Genomic DNA, 19,213 nt, shown 5'->3' with positions numbered 1-19,213 from the left:
CTCATTCATCAGATCCCCCACTATGTGGAGCTGCTGCCAGGGACCCTCATCTCTCCCTCACACACACACAGTACCACAGACCCTGGGAGGCAGCCAGACCTGCAATGAAGCAGGGTCAGCGGAGGGTCAAAGTAGAAGCAGCCATGTTATTTCTGCTCATACATGTACAAGTCCAAAAACTGCACATCTGCAGGCGAGAGCGCCAACCTCGCTCCGCTTTCAAGAAGAAACGAGCCGATCTCAAGCTGCAATTTTCAGTCTTCTTTTAATAACAAAACGATTGACAATATAAAAAAGTATGTGATGACAACCATAATAAAATACTTAAACTGCTATGGAAACAAAAAAAAAACATTCACAATTCTTTCAACATATCTGTCTTTTCATAAAACTATTTTCACTACACTCTGCGACCTAAACGGTAGAAAGTAAATTCAGGAGGCGTACAGCTACGGTACACAGCAATGCTTTAAGACAACCGAGACGAGGCCTCCGGAACGACACCAGAGGGAAACGTCTTCTCCTTAGATAAGCACAACAGTTTGAGTGGACTGACACAGTGCTACTGAGTTGGTCTTCTGTCTTGTATGATGTCTGGTTCGAGGTTGTGTGTACATTTAGTATTTAGACAGGGGCGCATAAATAGATGCTGGGTTTTGCAGACATGCTCCACATGGAATCGAATACACTCAATCACTCCGGGTACCGAACGTAATGCCATGCTTCTGGTTTTAAGACTGGGGAATCACACATTTATAAAGTCTTAGATGAGTTATTACTTATTATTAGTATGTAAGAATATTGGGATTTATTCTTTGACCCAGTCTCTGTAGTATGTCAGTCTGGGTGACTGAAATGCCCCAGTTAAGGAATCTCAATTTCACATCACATGTAAAGCCAGAAAATGAATCCTTACAGTGTCATTACTTGAGTGAAGGCAAAGATGCTAAGTTGTGTTGTGTGGGACTTCCACGATCTTTCACAGACAGAAATATCGACAGTTTCTGGGTAAACTTCTGCATTCTCTCTGGGGGAGGCATCCTCAGACGCTGGGCGTGGGCTGAGCCTGCTGAGGGTTGCTGGCGGCCGTGGGAGTGGCCTGTCGGGGAAGCGTGTACATGGCGCCCAGGAACTGATCCGCAATGCGTCCGGCCTCGCGGAGCCCGCTGAGCAGGGCGCCGTGGACCGTGGCGGGGTAGTTCCTGATCGTGTGCTCCCCGGAGAAGAAGAGACGGGGGACGGGCTGAGAGGAGAGGGGATGGGGGGGGGGGGAGAAAAACCACAGTGAGATGGTCATTGGATTGTCCCAACATATGGAGGAATTAAAGGAAAATAGGGGAGTGATGAGAGAGGAAAAAGCGTGGTAGTAAACTGTCAGACCTCATCAGGCCACGCATAAATATGACTTGTTCACATCAATCAGCATGCCGACATCAAAACAGCCCAAAAAACATCTGTGTGGGGAATAAACTGCTCTGCTTTGGTTCGGTTAAATATTGTGGTCAGGGCCGGCATGCCTTTTCTCCCTCGCTTTCTCACACGCATATGAACTGACAGCCTCACCCAAACACTCAACACTCTGGGTTCCCTCTGCATTCGTGTGCTTACCTGCGAGGCTCCCGGTATAGCCGGGCCGGGCGTGATGGGCTGCGCCATGAGGTCGTAGTCGTTACCCGACGAGCCTGCCGCGACGTATGAGTAGGAGCCCCGCGCCCAGGGGTCCGCACGCCAACGAGTGACCACTGTTTCCTTTGGCTGCCATGACAACAAACAACAACACATACTTTTGAGGAGTGATGACACTGGAGGGACCTGTAAACAGCTGGTTGGCAAACAGTTCTGACGCTGGCCTCGACGCATATGATTTTATCCCATTTGAGACCATAAGCAAATGATTTAGAGCGATGCGCGGTTTGGATACGACCCCACTTGTGGGTGCCTTTCACATGTGCTCGCTGCGTGAAGCTGCGCTGGTCACGGGGGTCGACTCAGGAACGAACTTGACATTCCACAAAACCAGAGGGAAGGCTAATGAAGGAGCTTAAAAAATATGACCTGCCACTACATTTCTGTAAACAGCAAATGTCATGAAGTTGTATGTGAACAAAACTGCCAGCTACGTCACATGACGTGGACATCACGTTTGAGAGGAATAAACAATTCGGTGTGTGGACCTGGGGTTCCAGTTCAAGAAATAGAGAAAGAATTTATGTGTATATGTATTTATTCTTATTATTATTAGGCATTTTTTGTTTTCCAGTTGAATTATATGTAATTATTATAAATAATTGCATGAAACAAATGTCACGCTGGACATTGCTGTGCTGCAGTGCTGAAAATATCAGTTAAGAGTGAGAGTCATGTACCTGTGGCACAGCGCTGCTTCCAAATATTCCTTTGAGAATGGCCAGGCAGCGTCCGACGATCACGTCGTCGCTGATGTTCTCCATGATGCCGGCGGCCTCCCCGGCCATCAGAGCGAGAAGGATCGGCGCTGAGAAGAGGATGGAAACAGGTTGTTACAGAGACTTTTTCTGGGTGTATTAGAGAAGCAAAGGGCATAAATGAACAGGAAATACGTGTATCTCAGCACCACACAAGCCCACATCAAATTCTCTACAACGACAGAGGAAACTGAAAAAGGCATCTCTTGCCACCTTTGTAGAGGTTCCAGAAGAGGAAGAGTTCGCCCCGACTTGCTGTGGTGGAGCCGACGTGACCGAACAGGTTGACGCTGGGATCCCAGAACACGCGGTCAAAACACAACACCACCTGCAGACAGGGAGGAGCACAAAGTAAAAACAGTCACACAGCAATCAAAGTGCTTCTTTTCATGAAATGCTTAACTGCCTGTGTAGCACATCGCAGGAGCAGCACATTCACTGCTTCATAGCCGTGAAAGTGTGAATGGCGGAGCGCCCTCTGCTGGAGATGCAGCGCTAGTAGCAGCTCAGATTGCATAATAATGCAGCATTCTTCTCTGTGCTGCAGTAGAATTAGGAGACGAACTACTCTGCTGCAGATGATGCTCCGCGCCAGAGAGAGCCGGCGGGTCAGGAGTGACGCAGGATGAGCACTTGGATCAGATTACTGACAAACAGGCAAAAAGCATCTTTCGTTCGCAGGCCACCAAGCACCGACTGCCTCTACCCTCCTAACACACTGCCCGTGTCACCCTTTCGATCCCACATCAAAACCCAGATGTAAGCCAGGATAAAACTATATCACCTACAGCCAGTTTAAGGAGAGGAGGGAATTCTTCATCGTCAGCGAGGAGGAAGGGGATCTGTTTATGCAGCATGCGGCTAACTTGGACAATGATATATGAACCTGCAACAAATCGAATTCTGAATACTCGTTGTTTTCTGGGCTCTATAGCGCTGAAGGTCGCATTCCTGGCATAAAGAAACTGCGGCTCTAACAGTAGCAGCTCCCAAAGGAACCAAATCCTCACTTCTGCTGCAAACACACTACATGATTTAAGACCTGACTTGAACTACGATTCGCACATGATGACTCATTTCAAGACTGGGGAGTTTGCACAGGTCTGCAGAAGATGTGGCAGATCACACGTGGCGCACATAACCTGTATCTCGCTTCGACATCAGACCACTCTCAGCCATCTTGACTGTCAAACACGTTCAGGTTTAAAGATATCAGCATATTTAGAAGTATGACCTTGTTGAGGTTGCCAAAGCCCATCCTCTGGATAGCAGATGTCTTCCACTCCGGCAGCGGGGGAACAAACTGCACCGCGGGGGGCTGCTGCTTCAACACACCCAGAGGCAGGGTGCACAGCACAGCATCACACTTGTAGATGAAGGTCTGCGTCGTGGAGCGAGTGTTGACCGCGATCACCTCACAGCCTGGACGATGAACAGATGAATGGCCGTCAAATATGAAATCCACAGTGGAACTCGTGACCTTACACACACACACGATCCTGTGCACCTACCAGAGGCTGTGTATCGGACCTGCCGCACTGCTGTGTTTAGTTTGATGTCCAAGCCTTCGGCCAGGGCCACAGGAACACAAGAGTAACCATTCCTTACTGTCAGGTGGCTGCCAGTGAACTCAAAGTCGTCATCCTGTCGATAAATGCATACGCTGTTATCCCAGCGGCACAATGAACTGAGATGGGGTTGTAAGAGGCCTGAGGACATTTGCAATGCAAGCCCGGGACTACACAGCTATGACATTTCGAACTGGGTGCATGTACGTACCTGATCCCAGTGCTTGAGTGAAAGGGTGGAGAGGGGCGTGGCGTTGGCAAACTCCAGGTTGGCAAAGTGCCAGTCGAGGATCTGTCGATCTCTGGATGACAGGTAAACATCGCTGTGGGAAAAGAAGGGTTTTCATGGTGAGGTTTACTGACGGCGACATCAGAGGGACAGGTTTATTCATGCACGAGCTGAAAAAGCTGGAACCGAACTGGCGCTGGGGCAATGAGACATATTTGAACACAAAACATTGGCTGCAACCTAAAATACAGGCAAACAGCCGCAGGTAAACGTCTCCTGCCACAGGCCGCAGGGATCCAACAAGCAATTATTTACTGTTTTAGTGATTGCTGAGAGCTCAGAGATGTAAAAAGTATGTAAAAAGTATCAGTGACATATTAGAGACTATTAGGGAATATTTTATTGTCCTTATTCTATAGGAAACATAATAATTGAAACAATAATTGTACTGCTTGTACTGGTAGTATTAGTAGTCTACATTATTGGTTACTCTGAACCATTCTACATTTTGGGATGTTTTTGCCTAAGATTTTCAAATATACATGTTTTACTGATGTAGAAAAAAAAGGACTATTATATTATTATGCAATATGCATTATGATGCAACTTGATCATCCAGTAATAGACAGACGAATGTACTCTGAAGGTCTATATTTTTCCCCCTTCATAATTAATTGTAAAACAAATAAGAGAGAGATTTAAACACTAAACCAAAGAATGTTCACATGCCAAGAACAGGTGGGCGAACAAACGGAGACAAGCTCAATTTCATTCTTTCCACTGCGCCTTCATCGCTCTCTCCCGGCTGACGCACGGCCAAATAACATGAGACTGGATAAAAACAGCGGGAGAAGCAGGACGGTGATGGTGTTCAGAGGGATCGCTTACCTGGGTGGATTGGCCTCCAGCTCCTGCAGCTTCTCCTCCAGCTTGACCTGCATCTCCACCAGCTCGTCGTACTCCTACGTGGGGACGAGGCAGACAGCGAGGAGATGTGTGCGCATGTTAGTTTCATCCACATGTTTCATCAAAGTGTTTTGTTTTCAGGATTTTATGATCAGGAATAGCTGTAAGATTTAAAATTCCAGTTGAAACTTGAACTAGAAAACTTCAATTCAGCTTAATGTTACTAATTTACTGATATTTCACTATTATACACTCAAAACGATTACAAATAACAATCAAAAAAGAGGATTTCACATCAAACTGAACTGATGTCAGACTTTAGGAGCTGGAGATGCCTCTGACAAGGTGAGTGTGTGATACATTCATGTGTATGTGGCCTGCATGCGTGTGTGTGTGTGTGTGTACAAGGTACACACCCAGAGGGTTTCAGGTCATGTAGAAAGGACGAGCACTCCTGACAGAAAGGGCTGACTCAACCTGCTCAGTTCACCACAACAGAACCAACTATGGCTGCAGCTCAGAGTCTGGTAATACCACCTACCACGCCAGGCCCCAGGACGCCGCTCCAGCAAGTCAAACGTCCTAATGACGCCTCCAGGCTAGCAGGCTGACCTGGGAGAATGCTACAGCGGAAATATCCTGACACAGCCATCCCCCCACCAGCCTTAAAATCTTGTTATATGGTGTAGTCATGCATATCATGAACACACACACACACGCACACACACTCTCTCTCTCCTAAATGCTCACTCCGTCTCGCTGAAGCTGTGTGTGTACAGACATAAAGACAGTCAGACCGTGATTCAAGACCTTGAAGTGGTTTCTCAGACAGCGGATGGGGAGCAGACAAATCCAGTTCAGACACCAGCTGTGTTTAAACCAACTAAAACCTCCTTCTAAAATACACACATAGCAGTAGTGGAGGTGATTTATCCGAACCAAAAATAAAACAGCAGCACTCGCTCTAATAATACATCCTACCGGGGCATTAAACCACTTAAACACAGGCCTGGCTGGTTTACTTGGATAGCATGAGCATTGAGGCATCCACCCTGACCTAGTAGCCAATAAAATATCCACTTCACATGCTACTACTTCTGCATTATAATACTATTAAAAATTATTTGATGCTTCTGGTCATCCTATAGAAAAAAATTACTACGTTTCTGTCGTGCAAATTGTTCTGGTTGGCTTCCTGGCACCTAATAATTAACACAGGATGTCTAGTATTGTGTCAAAGCAGTTCAAATTGCAGCCACTGAAAACACAGACACTATGTAATACCCACACCACCACAAACACAGTTGGAAATAGTTTGTTTTTAAATTTTTAAACTGCTTTGACTAAAGTATTTTAAGTCTCGCAGCCTGATTTCTGCCTGGTCTGAGAGATCTCAGGAAGTAATGAAAGCGTCACACAGAAAATGTTCTGGGTAACAAGCAGTCTAGATAACCGCCCGCAGCTTGTGAATTCGGAAGCGTGAGGAGATGCAAGAGCGCTATCTTAACTGTCTTCTTCAGCTTTTTGACGTTTCTCTTACTCCGGCACAGTGTTTGAACTCACTTTGCAGAGCGCCGTGAGGTCGCGGTGCTTGCTCTTCACCAGGAACTCGGCTGTGATGTCTCTGGGTGGTTTGACTTCACTGGCCTCCTTATACTGCTGATGGAGCTCCTTAACCCGTTCCTTAGTGGTCACCATCTGAAAAAAAAAAAAAAAAATGGTGAGGAAGGAAGTCATGAGTGGATGAAAGGAACAAAAACAGGAAGCAACGACAGATGACAGAATCTGAAGAACAAACAATGTGGCGAATGTGATCATTAGTATGTTGTGTTGTTGAGGAGCAAACGCATTTTAGTGTTTTATTAAGGCTTTTATTAAGGCTTATTAATTTCCAAGTGTGTCTCTGCCTGCCTTGCAGACCAGCCTGACACTGAAAACAGTTGTGTTCTGCCATTTCTTTTGCTTTTTGTACCGTAACGGCACACTCAGACTGCCACCTGCTCTGTCAACAAAAGTGTGCACCATCTATTAGCTCTCTATCCTGGCGTCTGTGAGGAATAGCTCCAACATGCAACTTCCCATAAAACCACGACTGGTCATTTTTAGATTTTGGTTTTGTACAGAAGCTAATGAGACACATGTTAATCAGTGACCTTTAGAGGTGCTGGTAGACCAGGCCAGCTGCTTCTTCCATACAGTGAGAGTGGTACTGATCTTCTCATCAGTAATCTCCATTGTTGGTGCAAAAAACTTAACCTGTGCTCACCTTGTTGAGAAGATCCCTGAGATCTTCCTGAGTCTTTACAATCTTCTTCCAGTGTTCAATCTGCTCGTCTTTTACGTGTTTCTCCTGCAGCCTGCGCACACACACACACGCACAAGATTAGGATTAGAGAGAGTGTATGTGTTTGTTTGTATACATCTCTCTTGGGGCACACACGTGCAGGACTCATCTCACACCATCTCCTGCGTGTGAGCTTGTGCAGCTTCGTCGTACTCACTGTATGACCACCTCCAGGGCCTGTCCCAGAGAAACGGGTTTGTTGTTGAGGAAGTTGAAGTCCAGCTGGTGGCTGAGGTAGGAGGTGGCCTCCAGCAATCTGTTGAACTCCTGCTCCACCATCTCGTCCTTTTCTTTTGGCACCTGGACACAAACACGCACACAACCACAAAGGAGGAGGACACGAGACCATCAGTCACACTGACGGCAGCAGTGATGGAATCTGTAGAAAAAGACTAAAAGATAAACAGCAGGAAAGGCATGCCAGACTCAACTAAAGCTAAGCTACAAACAAAACATTACAATTGGTACATGTTAATTGTGCTATATTATTCTTGTTTTCAACTTTTGAGAAGACTTTTCACAAATCTTAACAGAACTGTATCACATTTTAGGAATGACACAAACTCCTATTGCCCTCTGTCTTCTCTTTAATAAAAGTTGCTAATTGTCATTAATTATATGATAGAAATAATTATTTTTTGTAATTCCTGTTCTAGAAGATGACAGTTTAACGAGATGACGAAATGAGCTGCTCATTTGATTCTCTCAATCGCCTACGTGGATGTCAAATGGTGAGTTACACACAGAAAAATTACAATAGGTGGAGTTGATTTTTAAAAGTGATTCAAAAATGGACGTGTCAAGTAAATAAACCAATACATACACTTGTGCACCGTTCACCCTTTAGAGGTTCACCAAAAGATGAACAAGGAAGGCATGGAGACGACAAGAGGGGGGAGAAAGAGAGAGGACGTATTAAGTAAACACAACTTTAACCTCAAACAGGTTTGCACAAAAGTAAAACATGTACATTTAATTTGCCTTTTCCTGCGGAAGAGGAAACCAGTTTCACATGATGTGGATGCTTCAAGAGCCCTGCTGGCTAGTCTCTTCAGTGGAAGTGCCCTGAACATGAACCCAAACATCCTACTACTGTTGCTGCCACTTGATGGACAGAACAAAAACATGAGGGGAAAAAAACAAAACGCTGTTTATTTTCTGTCTAATTACATTAGGCTATATCGGTTTTCTGGTCTGCTCCGTTCTGGAAGGAACTGGGAGCTGTTGTTGATGACACGCAAGGGTAAGCAGTTAAAACGAATCCACCGTTCATTGTGTTTTTGTGGCTCATGGAAAGCCAGATCCCTGCCTCGGGACAACAACATGCTTAGAGAAGAGCTATAAACCCAGAAACAGAGCACTTCTGTGCCAAGAGGGGACTCTTGTGCATCCATAAACATCTTCTGTTAAAGGAAGTAAACAACACAAGGATCTACAGCGCAACATGCATTAGTGGATACACCGATGCAGCTGCAGCTACACTGCCCTGATGGAGGGTTATTCTTGGGGTTAGCTGTTTGTAAGTGAACTTGATCTACTGCACAGATCAAAGTGTCAATAAGAATGAAGCAAGCAGGTATTTTGCACATGCATACCCATGCTGCTGTTCGCCTCTTGGCATCTGGCAAGGAATTTCTTGGTTTCATGAGAAAACCTTGGATTTTTTTTTCAAATAGCAGTAAAAAAAAAACTGAAGCCTTACTACAACTACTGTAAATGTTTAATCTCTTATAAGGATTCTACTTGTTTAATATGAGAATACCCCAGGAAGCTTGGCTATGGCAGGATAATGGATGAGAGGCAGCTCAATTCACTGACTGAGACACTGCATTATACTCACAGCCTGGCCATTGGCTTCATACAGTGGACACTTCTGCTTGATCTTGGCCAGCTCCATGTTAACCTGCTTGCTGATCACTGCCATGGGATTCCCTCCTGAACAAGCACCAGACACATAGACAGAGACAGATGGTCGATGATGACACAACATTAACATGGAGAACAACACCCTCTACTGGTAGATTTTAGTTACTGTAAAATCTCTTTAAGGAAAGGGTTATAATCAGACTTGATTCAAAGCAGCGACCTCAAATCATATGTCACTGAAAAGTAAGTGCATGTGTGAGTCTATCTAATCACACATCATCAGACAAGCTAATTTATACCAGGCGGCAGCAAAATCAGTTGATGGAGCTTTAGTGTGGAATGAAAACGTTAACACTTGCACCCTGACAACACATGATTAGACAACAGTTTCAGTATTCACATAAGATTGGAGTCTTACCCAGCCCTGTCACCACCATGGCTCCCAGATCAGCCACATAGTTGCCCTTCCTAAATGTGGCCACTCGACCTCCAACGCGGTCCTGCATGGAAAAATTAAGTAAGTACTTTCTAGTTTAATCTAAACCCCTGGAAAACATATCTATATCATATCATATCATGGAGGGTGGCACTTATCAAAGCAATTTAGAAAAAACAGGACATGTTATACAGTCATTAAATGATTTATACCAACATCAAATTACAATCACAAATGTAGCTGAAACAGCAGATTAATGGAAACTCTGTTGGTGACGTACCCTGGCCTCCAGTACTGTAACATCCATCCCAAAGCTCTGCAGCTGCCTGGCTGCAGCTAGACCAGACACACCTCCACCAATGACTATAACCTTCCCGGTCTTCTTAGCTGCAACAACAAGCGGGGCGGGGCGGGGGGGGGTTCATTAGCTGGGTATCATTACACCACTGGCTACTGGCTGCTGTTATATTGCAATGAATGATGTGAACTCACTGGGTAAAGGCTTGACCCTCTTGTAAATGCCAAAGTTAATGAGACCATGCCTTTCTAAGTAGCTGTGTATCCTGTGGACCAGCACAGCATCACCTAAAAAGAGACCAAAAGCACATAAAATCTCAACTCCTGTTTGACTATAGTCTTGTTGGAAAAAAAGTAAAAGAAATTAAACTGTAGAAAACTAAAATAAAAACAGTGTTAAATCAAATGTCTCACTGTTGTATGGAGCTTCAAGCTGCTGTGCTGTGGCCTCAAAGGTCAGCTGGATCTTGGGGTTGTCCAGCCACAGTTGGAGCTGAATGAGGTTAAGATACAGAAGTAAGCATGTTTAAAACAATGATCCCGTTGTCTGTTTTCAACACAAAAATAATGTGTTCATGCTGGCACTTACTGTACGGTTGCGGATGTAGAGGAAGACCTTCTGGGTCTGCTGGGGACCGCTGATGATGTCAGGGAAGCAGGCGGCCTCCTGGGATGTCATACGGTCATGAGGAAGACGGCTCTGGAAAGCAGCTCCTTCCACACCTAAAAATAAACATACAGATCATTATTCTATTAACAGCACAGAGTGTCAGTTAGGATCAAAAGAAAGAGTATTCCTGTACAAGGATTTCCGAATTGAAACACAGCCGTCATGCATTCTTGCTTGAAGAAAAGCTCAGACTTTTACCAGAGCTTGTAATTATGCATCTTAAGTTTCTTTCCCTAACCAAAACCTCGGCTTCATTTGACTGCTTTGATATGATACATGGAGTTTCAGACTCACCAGATGGTTCTTCTGGTTCACTGTCATTCTCTTCCTCAACTGGTGGCGCCGGTGGGGGGATGACCTGCTTCCTCTCTTTCTCTGCCTTGGCGTTCCTCTCCTCCTCTGAGTAATATTCGTCTTCCGACAGATTGGCCAGGCTCTCGTCCATCTCGCGGTACTCCACCTGCAACAGTAGGCACAATAAAAGCATCATTAAAACCAGCATTACAAACTCAGATTAGTTGCTGTGCTCCCATGTAACTTAAAAGTGCCAAAAAAAACTTTTCTGAGGGGGGGGGGGGGGGTAGATAGCATGAACACCACATTGCAAAGGCAATGACAAATTACTTCTGGTTGTAATTTCCATTGGTGCACACGTACCTGTGACTTCAGATAGAGAGCAACATTGCACCTAAAGTTTAAATGATGACACGTGTAATAAAAAAAAACAGTCATTAGATAATGTGACACTTATTGTTTTTGGCAGCATTCTCTCCTCCCTGAGCGCACAGGGAGGGAACAGAACCCTAAAATGTTTACTTTTGCTCGCTTGCGACGACTCGTCCTGCGAACTTCTGCTGAGTCTTGGTCGATCCCCCCGGGGCCTGCTTGGTGGGGCAGAGGGGCTCCTCCGGGCTCCCCACTGGGGGATGACCTCTCCTTTTTCTTTACATCCATTGGCCCTGCAGCTGACGCTGATGGGCCAGTCTGCGCGTCAGAAACCGGGGCCCTCTCACCTCCTGCCGCTCCTGCAGAGGATGAAGAGGAGGAGGAGGAGGTGCCAGCATCTGACTTCTTGCTAGACAGCATCATGGAGGATGTTGGAGGCCTCTCCTGAACAAAGGGGGGACAGAAAAGAAATGAAACCCACCAGAATGAAACATACAACAGCCTAAATTACAACAATTGAAAATGCAAAAAAATCTTAAACAGAAACAATGAAAATGATGAAGAGTGGGTTGTGCGTGCTGAAAATAAAGAAACTAACAAAGAAAAAACATTGGGCGTTTGTTCCCTTTGAGGTATTCCAAATTAAGAATATCACACAAATGTGTTAGAAAAGTAAAACCTGCAGCAGTTAAAATGTAAAACCTTCAAATCCAATGCAAATGATTATTTCACTCACTTAATGGTGGCTTTAAAACAAATTACCTCCTACTAGAAACATCCCCTAAATAAACCCTTTGTCAACTGGTCATCCTGTTGGGGGCAGTGAATGCACCTGCAACAAAAGCTAACAGCCAGCAAATACTGTCGGGCTTTGGAAGATGCTTCACCAACAAATATCACATCTGAATCACTGGATGATTTGAGTAACGTTAACTGTGCATGAATGTCATGGGTTATGAAATGAAGGCTCCATGGTAACAGTAACCTTGTCTTGTTTTACCCATTTCTCCGTGCACCTGGTAATATCCATTCAAACACTAAGAAATGAAGACAGAACCAGAAATATGGTTACGAACAGGACCAAATGAACAAAAAATGTTGGCCTTCCACATTACATCCATTGAGATTTAGTTTAACATTTTAAAAACCTGTTAGCAAATGCACTGTAGTTCATTTAAGCTTCCTTTCGGGATTTAGCCAACTTAGCCAAGTGAGAAAACCCACTCTAGAAAACCTGAAAAATGCTGAACCTCTGCCAGTACGAACCGTGATGCTTGATTTATTAATTATTAGTAAGACGACAGTTATAAGTCAGAAACCTTTGTTATACCGAGGCCGTTAACGTTGGTAGAGCCGTGACTGACATCCTGACCAAATGGACAACTGATAGCTAACTGCAAAGCTAGCAGCACACTGGTATGGCTATCAACGTTAGCTTGCGTTACCTAACAGTAGCTTTGTTCTGGAAGAAGACCGGCATATTGCACATATGAATATGAGATCGTGTTCCTTTAACATCATTGCAACACACGCTAGACTGCAATTATGGATTTGAATCGCTTACAAATTGATCTCCTTTCAAGTTTATTTAACAAGACCATGCTACGTTAGCTAACTCCGCTAACAATGAGAACGGGCTAGTACTAACGGTGGCTCAGCAACGTTAGCAGGTGCGATCTAGCAAAAAAGAAAGCGCCGGCTTTGCTTGCAAAGGGATCTGTATTGATAAATTGACAGTAAAGTTTTAGGTAAACGTCCCTACACCCAGGGTCACTGTTTAATGAAGTAAGGGTAAGGAATAATACAAAAAATATTAATATTACCTCTCAATCCTCCGAATATGTCAACACAAAGACGGCACACCAGCAGGTCTCCTTTCAATGAACTCTTTCGTGATTGGTTGATGGAAAAATGTTATCCAATAGCACAGAGCATAACGATTGGTAAAAAATATCTGTCAATCCGAAAGAAGGCGGGGATTTACGACTCGGAGCCACTGCATTGGATATATTGTTGTTAAAGTTTAGTGGTGCAGAATGCTTTTTAGTAACAGATAGATACTATAATTGGGACTGAAATATTTTTAACATTTGTTACGTTTGCATTTTGTTGCAGATCGGAACTGGGCGTTTTGCACCGTTTTTCTTTTCTATTTTTATCTTCCGTTCAGCTCTACAAACAAACCGACGTCAGTCTGTTGTATGAAAAGGACGGGCAGGGCGTGTGGGGGTAGACAGGTAAAGGTGAGGTATCCGTCGCACCCGCTCAGGGAAGCATACCGACGATTTGTTGACTCCTTTGTTCCTCCGTTTTGAACCGATTGTGTGTAAGTAACACCTTAAATATAGGTTTAAACTTTTAATATATGTGTTTGTGCCTCACTTGAACCATTTTTCTTTTCCAGCGAGTTTGAAAATTAGCGAAAAGTCAGTGCTCTTGTTTTCCTGTAATCGGTACATGTGGTTGTAGCTGGTAATTAAGTTTCAAGATTTGTGTGTGTGATATGAAGCCTTGTAGGGATGTGCTGGGCTTTACTGTTTTTATAAATAAGTTGTATTAGCTGTTGCCGCTGTGTGCTTCCTACAGTAACTCCAAATGAGAGCCGACATTTAACGTGAAAGGAATATTAACGTTTTTAGTGTCAGTCGGAAAAAGAAAAGCTCATTCATTTAGATTTTATATAGAGTATTTTATGTTTGCTATGGCTGATACACTTGAAGTAGCGTGCAGTGCACATAACAAATACAGAGCTGATTAACAATCTATCCAACAGAGCCAAGAAAATGGTGAAGACGGAGCAGGAGTTGGCCAACCGGCCTGACAACACCGCCTTCACTCAGCAGAGGCTTCCGGCATGGCAGCCCATGCTCTCCGCTGGCATCGTCATCCCAGGCTTCGTCCTCATCGGCCTGGCCTTCATCGGCATCGGCGTCGCCCTCTTTGTCACTTCTCGCAGCATCCAGGTGTTGGAGGTATGACTGCAGCCAATGCACGTACAAATCATCCGGTGCCATGCTGAGAGACAAGGGTCAAATGTCAGCAGCAAAAAGGGAAGAAGAGAGGCAGATGACAATGTGTCCACTGGGTAGACGTGAGCAAATCTTAAAACAGTGTTAAAATAATCTGTTTTCAGGGTTGAGAAGAAAGAAAAAAGGTGTAAGGGCCAAAATCGTACATTGCTATTTGCTCACTGACTCATCGCTTGTAAGCGATATCATACTCTTGGGTTTAAAGAGGTGTGGTGTCAGTAACACACAATTGGGATAGGCGTTGTAGCCGTCAATAATTAATAATAACCTTTCTTGTTCTTCCCTCCACAGTTAGACTACACCGGGGTTGCACAGAACTCACCATGCTTCAAGTGCTCTGACCCAGATGTCAAGAACTGCGTGTGCACGCTGGACTTCTCCATTGACAGTCTGTTTAAGGTTTGGACCACTGAGGCTCTGCACGAACACATTCACACACCAACGGATGTTTTAACTGAGCTGAACTCTACTCCTGCCTCTGACCTTTGGTTGTCTGTTTGTGATTCTGTTTTCCCCCACAGGGGCCCGTCTTCTTTTATTATGGTTTGTCCAACTACTTCCAGAACTACAGAAAGTATGGTGCGTCCAAAGATGATGTCCAGCTGTCTGGAGACCTAGAGAACTTCAAGGTGAGTTAACAACAGGATATTAAACACACACACAAACCACTTTGGTTTTGATTTCCAAGAGAAAACCAAATTCCATATGTTCTCAATTAAAATAAAGACTTTGTTGGTGTGCTGAGTTGAGTAAAAATATGCTAAGTTGTCATTCTGGTCAAGCATACTGTATTGGCGCAGTTAATGTTTTTATCAGTGTATATTTTTGTGAAAATGTGCAGAACTTAAAGCTGCATCGGTGGTACCTGGTGCTGTTGCCCACCTGTAATACAAAGATTTCATCCGAGCAATGCAAACACTGTTCTGTCTCTCTTTCAGAGTCCCAGTGACACCTGTGATCCCTACCAGTATGACAGCAATGACAAACCAATTGTACCATGTGGATCAATAGCAAACAGCATGTTCAATGGTATGTAAGGGAATTTCAAATGCCTGTGATGAATTTGGGATGAAGTTTGTTTGACGTATTTTTTTTTTTGTTGTTGTTGCGTTCCAAAGACACCTTCAAGCTGTATCAGCTCGTCAATGGGGCAAAGAAGCTGGTGCCCTTCGATGGAAAAGGGATTGCTTGGTGGACAGACTACAACATCAAATACAGAAACCCCTCTGTTTTTCCTCTGAAGAACGCTTTCAATGGTAGTAAATTAAGTGCATTTTACTGTAACTCTCTGCCTGTTCTATCTAAGTAGTGCTATGATGCAGATTAATTATGTTTAATGAAGCGTTCCCAATCTGCTTGAAACTGAATGGAGGTTGAGTATTGTGTACATAAGAAGTGACCTGGTTTAGTGTGGTCTATATAGTGGACTAAAGGGGGTCCTCTCAGTGAAATCATATTTTATGTCACGAATGTCTGAAAATCATGACAGCTCATTGAAAGTTTGACTTCCAGGTACCGTGAAGCCCATATTTTGGTCCAAGCCTGCTTACGAGCTGGACCCCACAGACCCTGCGAACAACGGCTTCATCAATCAAGATTTCTTGGTGTGGATGAGGAGGGCAGCCCTGCCAGATTTCAGAAAGCTGTATCGACGAATCACAGAGGGGGATTATGCACAAGGTCTGCCAGCTGGAAACTACTCCCTTGAAATTGCCTACAGTATCCTTCCACACTTTACAGTTTCTGGGATGATTTTAAGGATGGTGCTCAGAGGTATGGCCAGTTATGTTTATAGCTTGTGTCCTCTGTTTAAACATTACACCAGCCATTTTTCACTCTTTAGTCTTTTTTCCATCACACAAATAAGAACTGCATAGCTATTTATATCTTGCTTGTTGTAACACAGGTTTAACGGACATCAAAAGTCATTTTGTTGTGAGACATGCATTTATATTTTCTGGGTTTTTTTTGCACATTTCAACTTATTTAAAACCATCATGTAAGTCTGGATAAAAAAAAACATCAGGGAGTATGCTTTAAATAAGAACATTTGTGTGGTTAAAGGAGTTTTACACAGTTCAATCAACATGAGAAGATTTGCGAAGCTTCAAATCTATGAAAGGGGTCAACCATTGCATTGGCCACATGCTTTGTCTCACGTTACAACAACACCAGCTTGGCCTAACTTGTTTTACTGGTTGGGTGTGGTTCTGTCTTTACATGGGGAGAGCAGACGCAGTGACTCAGGAGTTTGTGGAGATGAAGGGGGAAAAAAACAAGCAAATTTTCTGACATAAGTAAATGAGCTAGGCAAATAATTCTTCATGTGATTTGTTACCTATGAAGGCCTGTGGAAATACCTCATTTTTCATTTTGCTAAAAGCACCATGCTATTGTTTAAGCTTAAGGCCCTTCATTGCATGTAAATACTTGTGCATCGTTGATATTTTTTCTGACCATTTCCAAAGCAAGCCTGATGCTTTTAGTTGTTTGTGGGTTTTTTTTCCATTGTTTCAGGCAGCCATTGCTTTCTACTCATCTCCCTACGCATTTCGCAGAATATCAACTGTCAATTCAATCGTGTAGTCCATCCAATCCACAGTGGACATCAAGTATCAATAAGTAATGCGGTTTAAAAGCAGACTGTGATAAATCATTACATTAATGTAGCTCTAATGGACTATAAAAAAAAAGAGTCAGATTTCCAAAGCACAGCATCTGGCAGTGATATCAAGTGTACATGATTTGTTGCAAATGGGTTAAACCATGCAAAGCCACTGGTTGTTTAATACAATCTTAATACAGCTTTGTATATTGAATTTTATGTGTTCCCATTTTTGCTGTATGTCCTTAACATTTTGTCCCTCAGACTATCCTGTTCTGAGCTTTGACGGGAGAAAGAAGGTGGTGCTCAGCAACGTGTCCTGGATGGGCGGCAAGAATGAGTTCTTGGGCATTGCCTACCTCGTGATTGGTTCATTGTGTATCTTCATGTCTATAGTCATGCTCATTGTCTATGCGAAATTCAAATTCCCTGATGAAGAATGAGGTCCTGGTCATGGACTGTGGTCGGCTGGGGATTTATCTAACCTATGAATTTTTTAATTACTTTTTTTTTTTTTGCCTTTTTCTAAATGGGATGATGAAAGCACAGAACAGGGCTCACACAAAGGGGAGTATACAGCTGGACTCCACCCTATCAACTGAAATCACATGTGTAACATGAAAATACCCCCAAGGTGTGAAGCCTGGTAACATTTTGTGAGGCAGGACTCCCTGCAATGTCAGTTTCCATTCATGGCGAGTGGAACAGCTGTTGTGGGTGTCTCTTTGATAGTATCTCATATTTGAGCGACCATAAGGGAAGTGTGCTCACAAGCCAAGCCCAAAATCATGACAATAATCTATGTTAAGTCTCATGTAAATATTCTGTTGTTTCTTTTTGGTACCATGGTCAAGCCTCCAATGTGAACCTTAAGGGATGAATGTGAAAGTATAATGGACGTGCACAGATGGGTATCAGTTGGACAAAAGGAAACATGCAGCTTATTTGTCTTCTTGTTTATTCCGGTTATGCTCGTCTAGTTTATTTTACAATACTTGGATGTTGCAGGGTGTTTCTCTCAGGTTTTTAATACTGTATTTGTTGCATCTGTGCTTTCCTAATCACAAAATGAGCTGCCTCCTCATTTCAGGTCAGTAATAATGTTAAAGCCATAAGTGATTTGATAAGCCATTTGACGCTGGACAAAAAGTTAGTCTTGATGTCCATCTTAGCTTGTAAATAATGTTGGAATATGTGGAAATACATTGCTCCTCAAACTCTGGGATCTGATGTACAGATTATGCAAGATCATGTTGTCTTCTATGCTATGTAGATGACGATTTGAGATTTTACTTCATGTTGATATTTATTGAATAAAACAGCAGCAAAACAAACTTCACATTCATCATTGTCTTATTCGGACATTTTGGACCCACCAGCAACAGTGCCATGCTATGTTTACATCATTTTGGACAGTCTATGATGGATTATATGGAAATGTGGGCTTTCTGCTGTCAATAGGCAACTCTTTATTGTGAATTCAGAGATCTCGGGGCTCAGTTTTTCAGATCTAGGATGATATTTTGCATTTAGCCTTCCCCGAAAGCCCAATAACCATATCCAATATTTATCAACAGATGGATCATATTTTCATGTGGTCCTGGCTGATGAGATCTGCCTGCTTAGATCAGTTCCCTTAAACCCAAGATCCAAGTACTCTTTTATTCTTGATGGGTCTGGGTGTTTAGGTTTATAAAAAATATGTCCACGTAATACAGATAACTGAACAAATGCATCTCATTAATTCTTGCTAGCATGAGTCTGCAGAAAGTGCACTCATGCCATTGACAGTCAAATTGTGACTTATGTTGTAATTAGCTCATAGCAAGTCTAATTTTTAACATTATTTTATGACAGAATTAATAACACCATTATTATAGGTTTATCACTTTGTTATTAACACCTTTATTGTAAAAGATCATTAGGATTTTTCGTTTTATTGCTGCATCATTGGAGACAACTCCCTTTCGCCCCCTATCTGTCACACACGATTAAAACAAAAAGAGAAAAAAGGTGATTCGTTCCGTTGCATTGTGGGTATTGAAGTTGTCGGCATGTATAAGTCCAGCGAAATACTCATCACTAATGGACTACAAGTACCACAATCCATTCCGCTAATAAAGTTGACGGCACCACTTGCGGCGTTTTGACAG

At 43.4% G+C, this 19,213-nt stretch overlaps 2 protein-coding genes across 3 annotated transcripts; one reads left to right on the top strand and one right to left on the bottom strand.

Annotated features, from left to right (window-relative positions):
• Positions 1–246: 246 nt before the first annotated feature.
• kdm1a (lysine (K)-specific demethylase 1a) lies at positions 247–13,319 on the bottom strand. 2 transcript variants are annotated; one of them, XM_041953482.1, is made up of 21 exons: positions 13,250–13,319; positions 11,577–11,870; positions 11,055–11,223; positions 10,680–10,813; positions 10,505–10,583; positions 10,286–10,378; positions 10,074–10,180; positions 9,776–9,857; positions 9,332–9,426; positions 8,315–8,332; positions 7,649–7,791; positions 7,414–7,504; positions 6,711–6,845; positions 5,130–5,203; positions 4,224–4,335; positions 3,956–4,088; positions 3,679–3,866; positions 2,658–2,772; positions 2,367–2,494; positions 1,609–1,755; positions 247–1,243 (listed from the first exon to the last, which is right to left on the bottom strand). In XM_041953482.1, the coding sequence occupies exons 2-21, from the start codon at positions 11,847–11,849 to the stop codon at positions 1,043–1,045; spliced, it is 2,517 nt and encodes an 838-aa protein (XP_041809416.1). In that variant the 5' UTR covers positions 11,850–11,870; positions 13,250–13,319; the 3' UTR covers positions 247–1,042. The 2 variants fall into 2 exon arrangements, with proteins under 2 accessions (XP_041809416.1, XP_041809417.1); XM_041953483.1 differs by having other exon boundaries at positions 11,055–11,220.
• A 136-nt stretch (positions 13,320–13,455) lies between these two features.
• Positions 13,456–18,389, top strand: tmem30b (transmembrane protein 30B). The gene is made up of 8 exons (XM_041954154.1): positions 13,456–13,752; positions 14,200–14,398; positions 14,747–14,854; positions 14,977–15,084; positions 15,394–15,484; positions 15,574–15,711; positions 15,968–16,174; positions 17,325–18,389. The coding sequence occupies exons 2-8, from the start codon at positions 14,210–14,212 to the stop codon at positions 17,501–17,503; spliced, it is 1,020 nt and encodes a 339-aa protein (XP_041810088.1). The 5' UTR covers positions 13,456–13,752; positions 14,200–14,209; the 3' UTR covers positions 17,504–18,389.
• The last annotated feature ends 824 nt before the right edge of the window (positions 18,390–19,213 follow it).

This window comes from Chelmon rostratus, chromosome 15 (assembly GCF_017976325.1).
Source record: "Chelmon rostratus isolate fCheRos1 chromosome 15, fCheRos1.pri, whole genome shotgun sequence".
Classification (NCBI taxonomy): Eukaryota; Metazoa; Chordata; class Actinopteri; order Chaetodontiformes; family Chaetodontidae; genus Chelmon; species Chelmon rostratus.
The sequence above is the reverse complement of the archived record's forward strand: the minus strand, read 5'-3'. Positions and strand labels throughout refer to the sequence as shown.

Excerpts from the sequence above, each read along its gene's own strand:
- kdm1a (XM_041953482.1), bottom strand. The coding sequence starts at position 11,849 with ATGATGCTGTCTAGCAAGAAGTCAGATGCTGGCACCTCCTCCTCCTCC. Across the intron at positions 9,858-10,073 it reads TTACAGTACTGGAGGCCAGG|GACCGCGTTGGAGGTCGAGT; the intron begins GTACGTCACCAA and ends TTTTCCATGCAG. Across the intron at positions 5,204-6,710 it reads ACCTCACGGCGCTCTGCAAA|GAGTACGACGAGCTGGTGGA; the intron begins GTGAGTTCAAAC and ends GTCCCCACGTAG.
- tmem30b (XM_041954154.1), top strand. The coding sequence starts at position 14,210 with ATGGTGAAGACGGAGCAGGAGTTGGCCAACCGGCCTGACAACACCGCC. Across the intron at positions 15,085-15,393 it reads GAGACCTAGAGAACTTCAAG|AGTCCCAGTGACACCTGTGA; the intron begins GTGAGTTAACAA and ends TCTCTCTTTCAG. Across the intron at positions 15,485-15,573 it reads AGCAAACAGCATGTTCAATG|ACACCTTCAAGCTGTATCAG; the intron begins GTATGTAAGGGA and ends TGCGTTCCAAAG.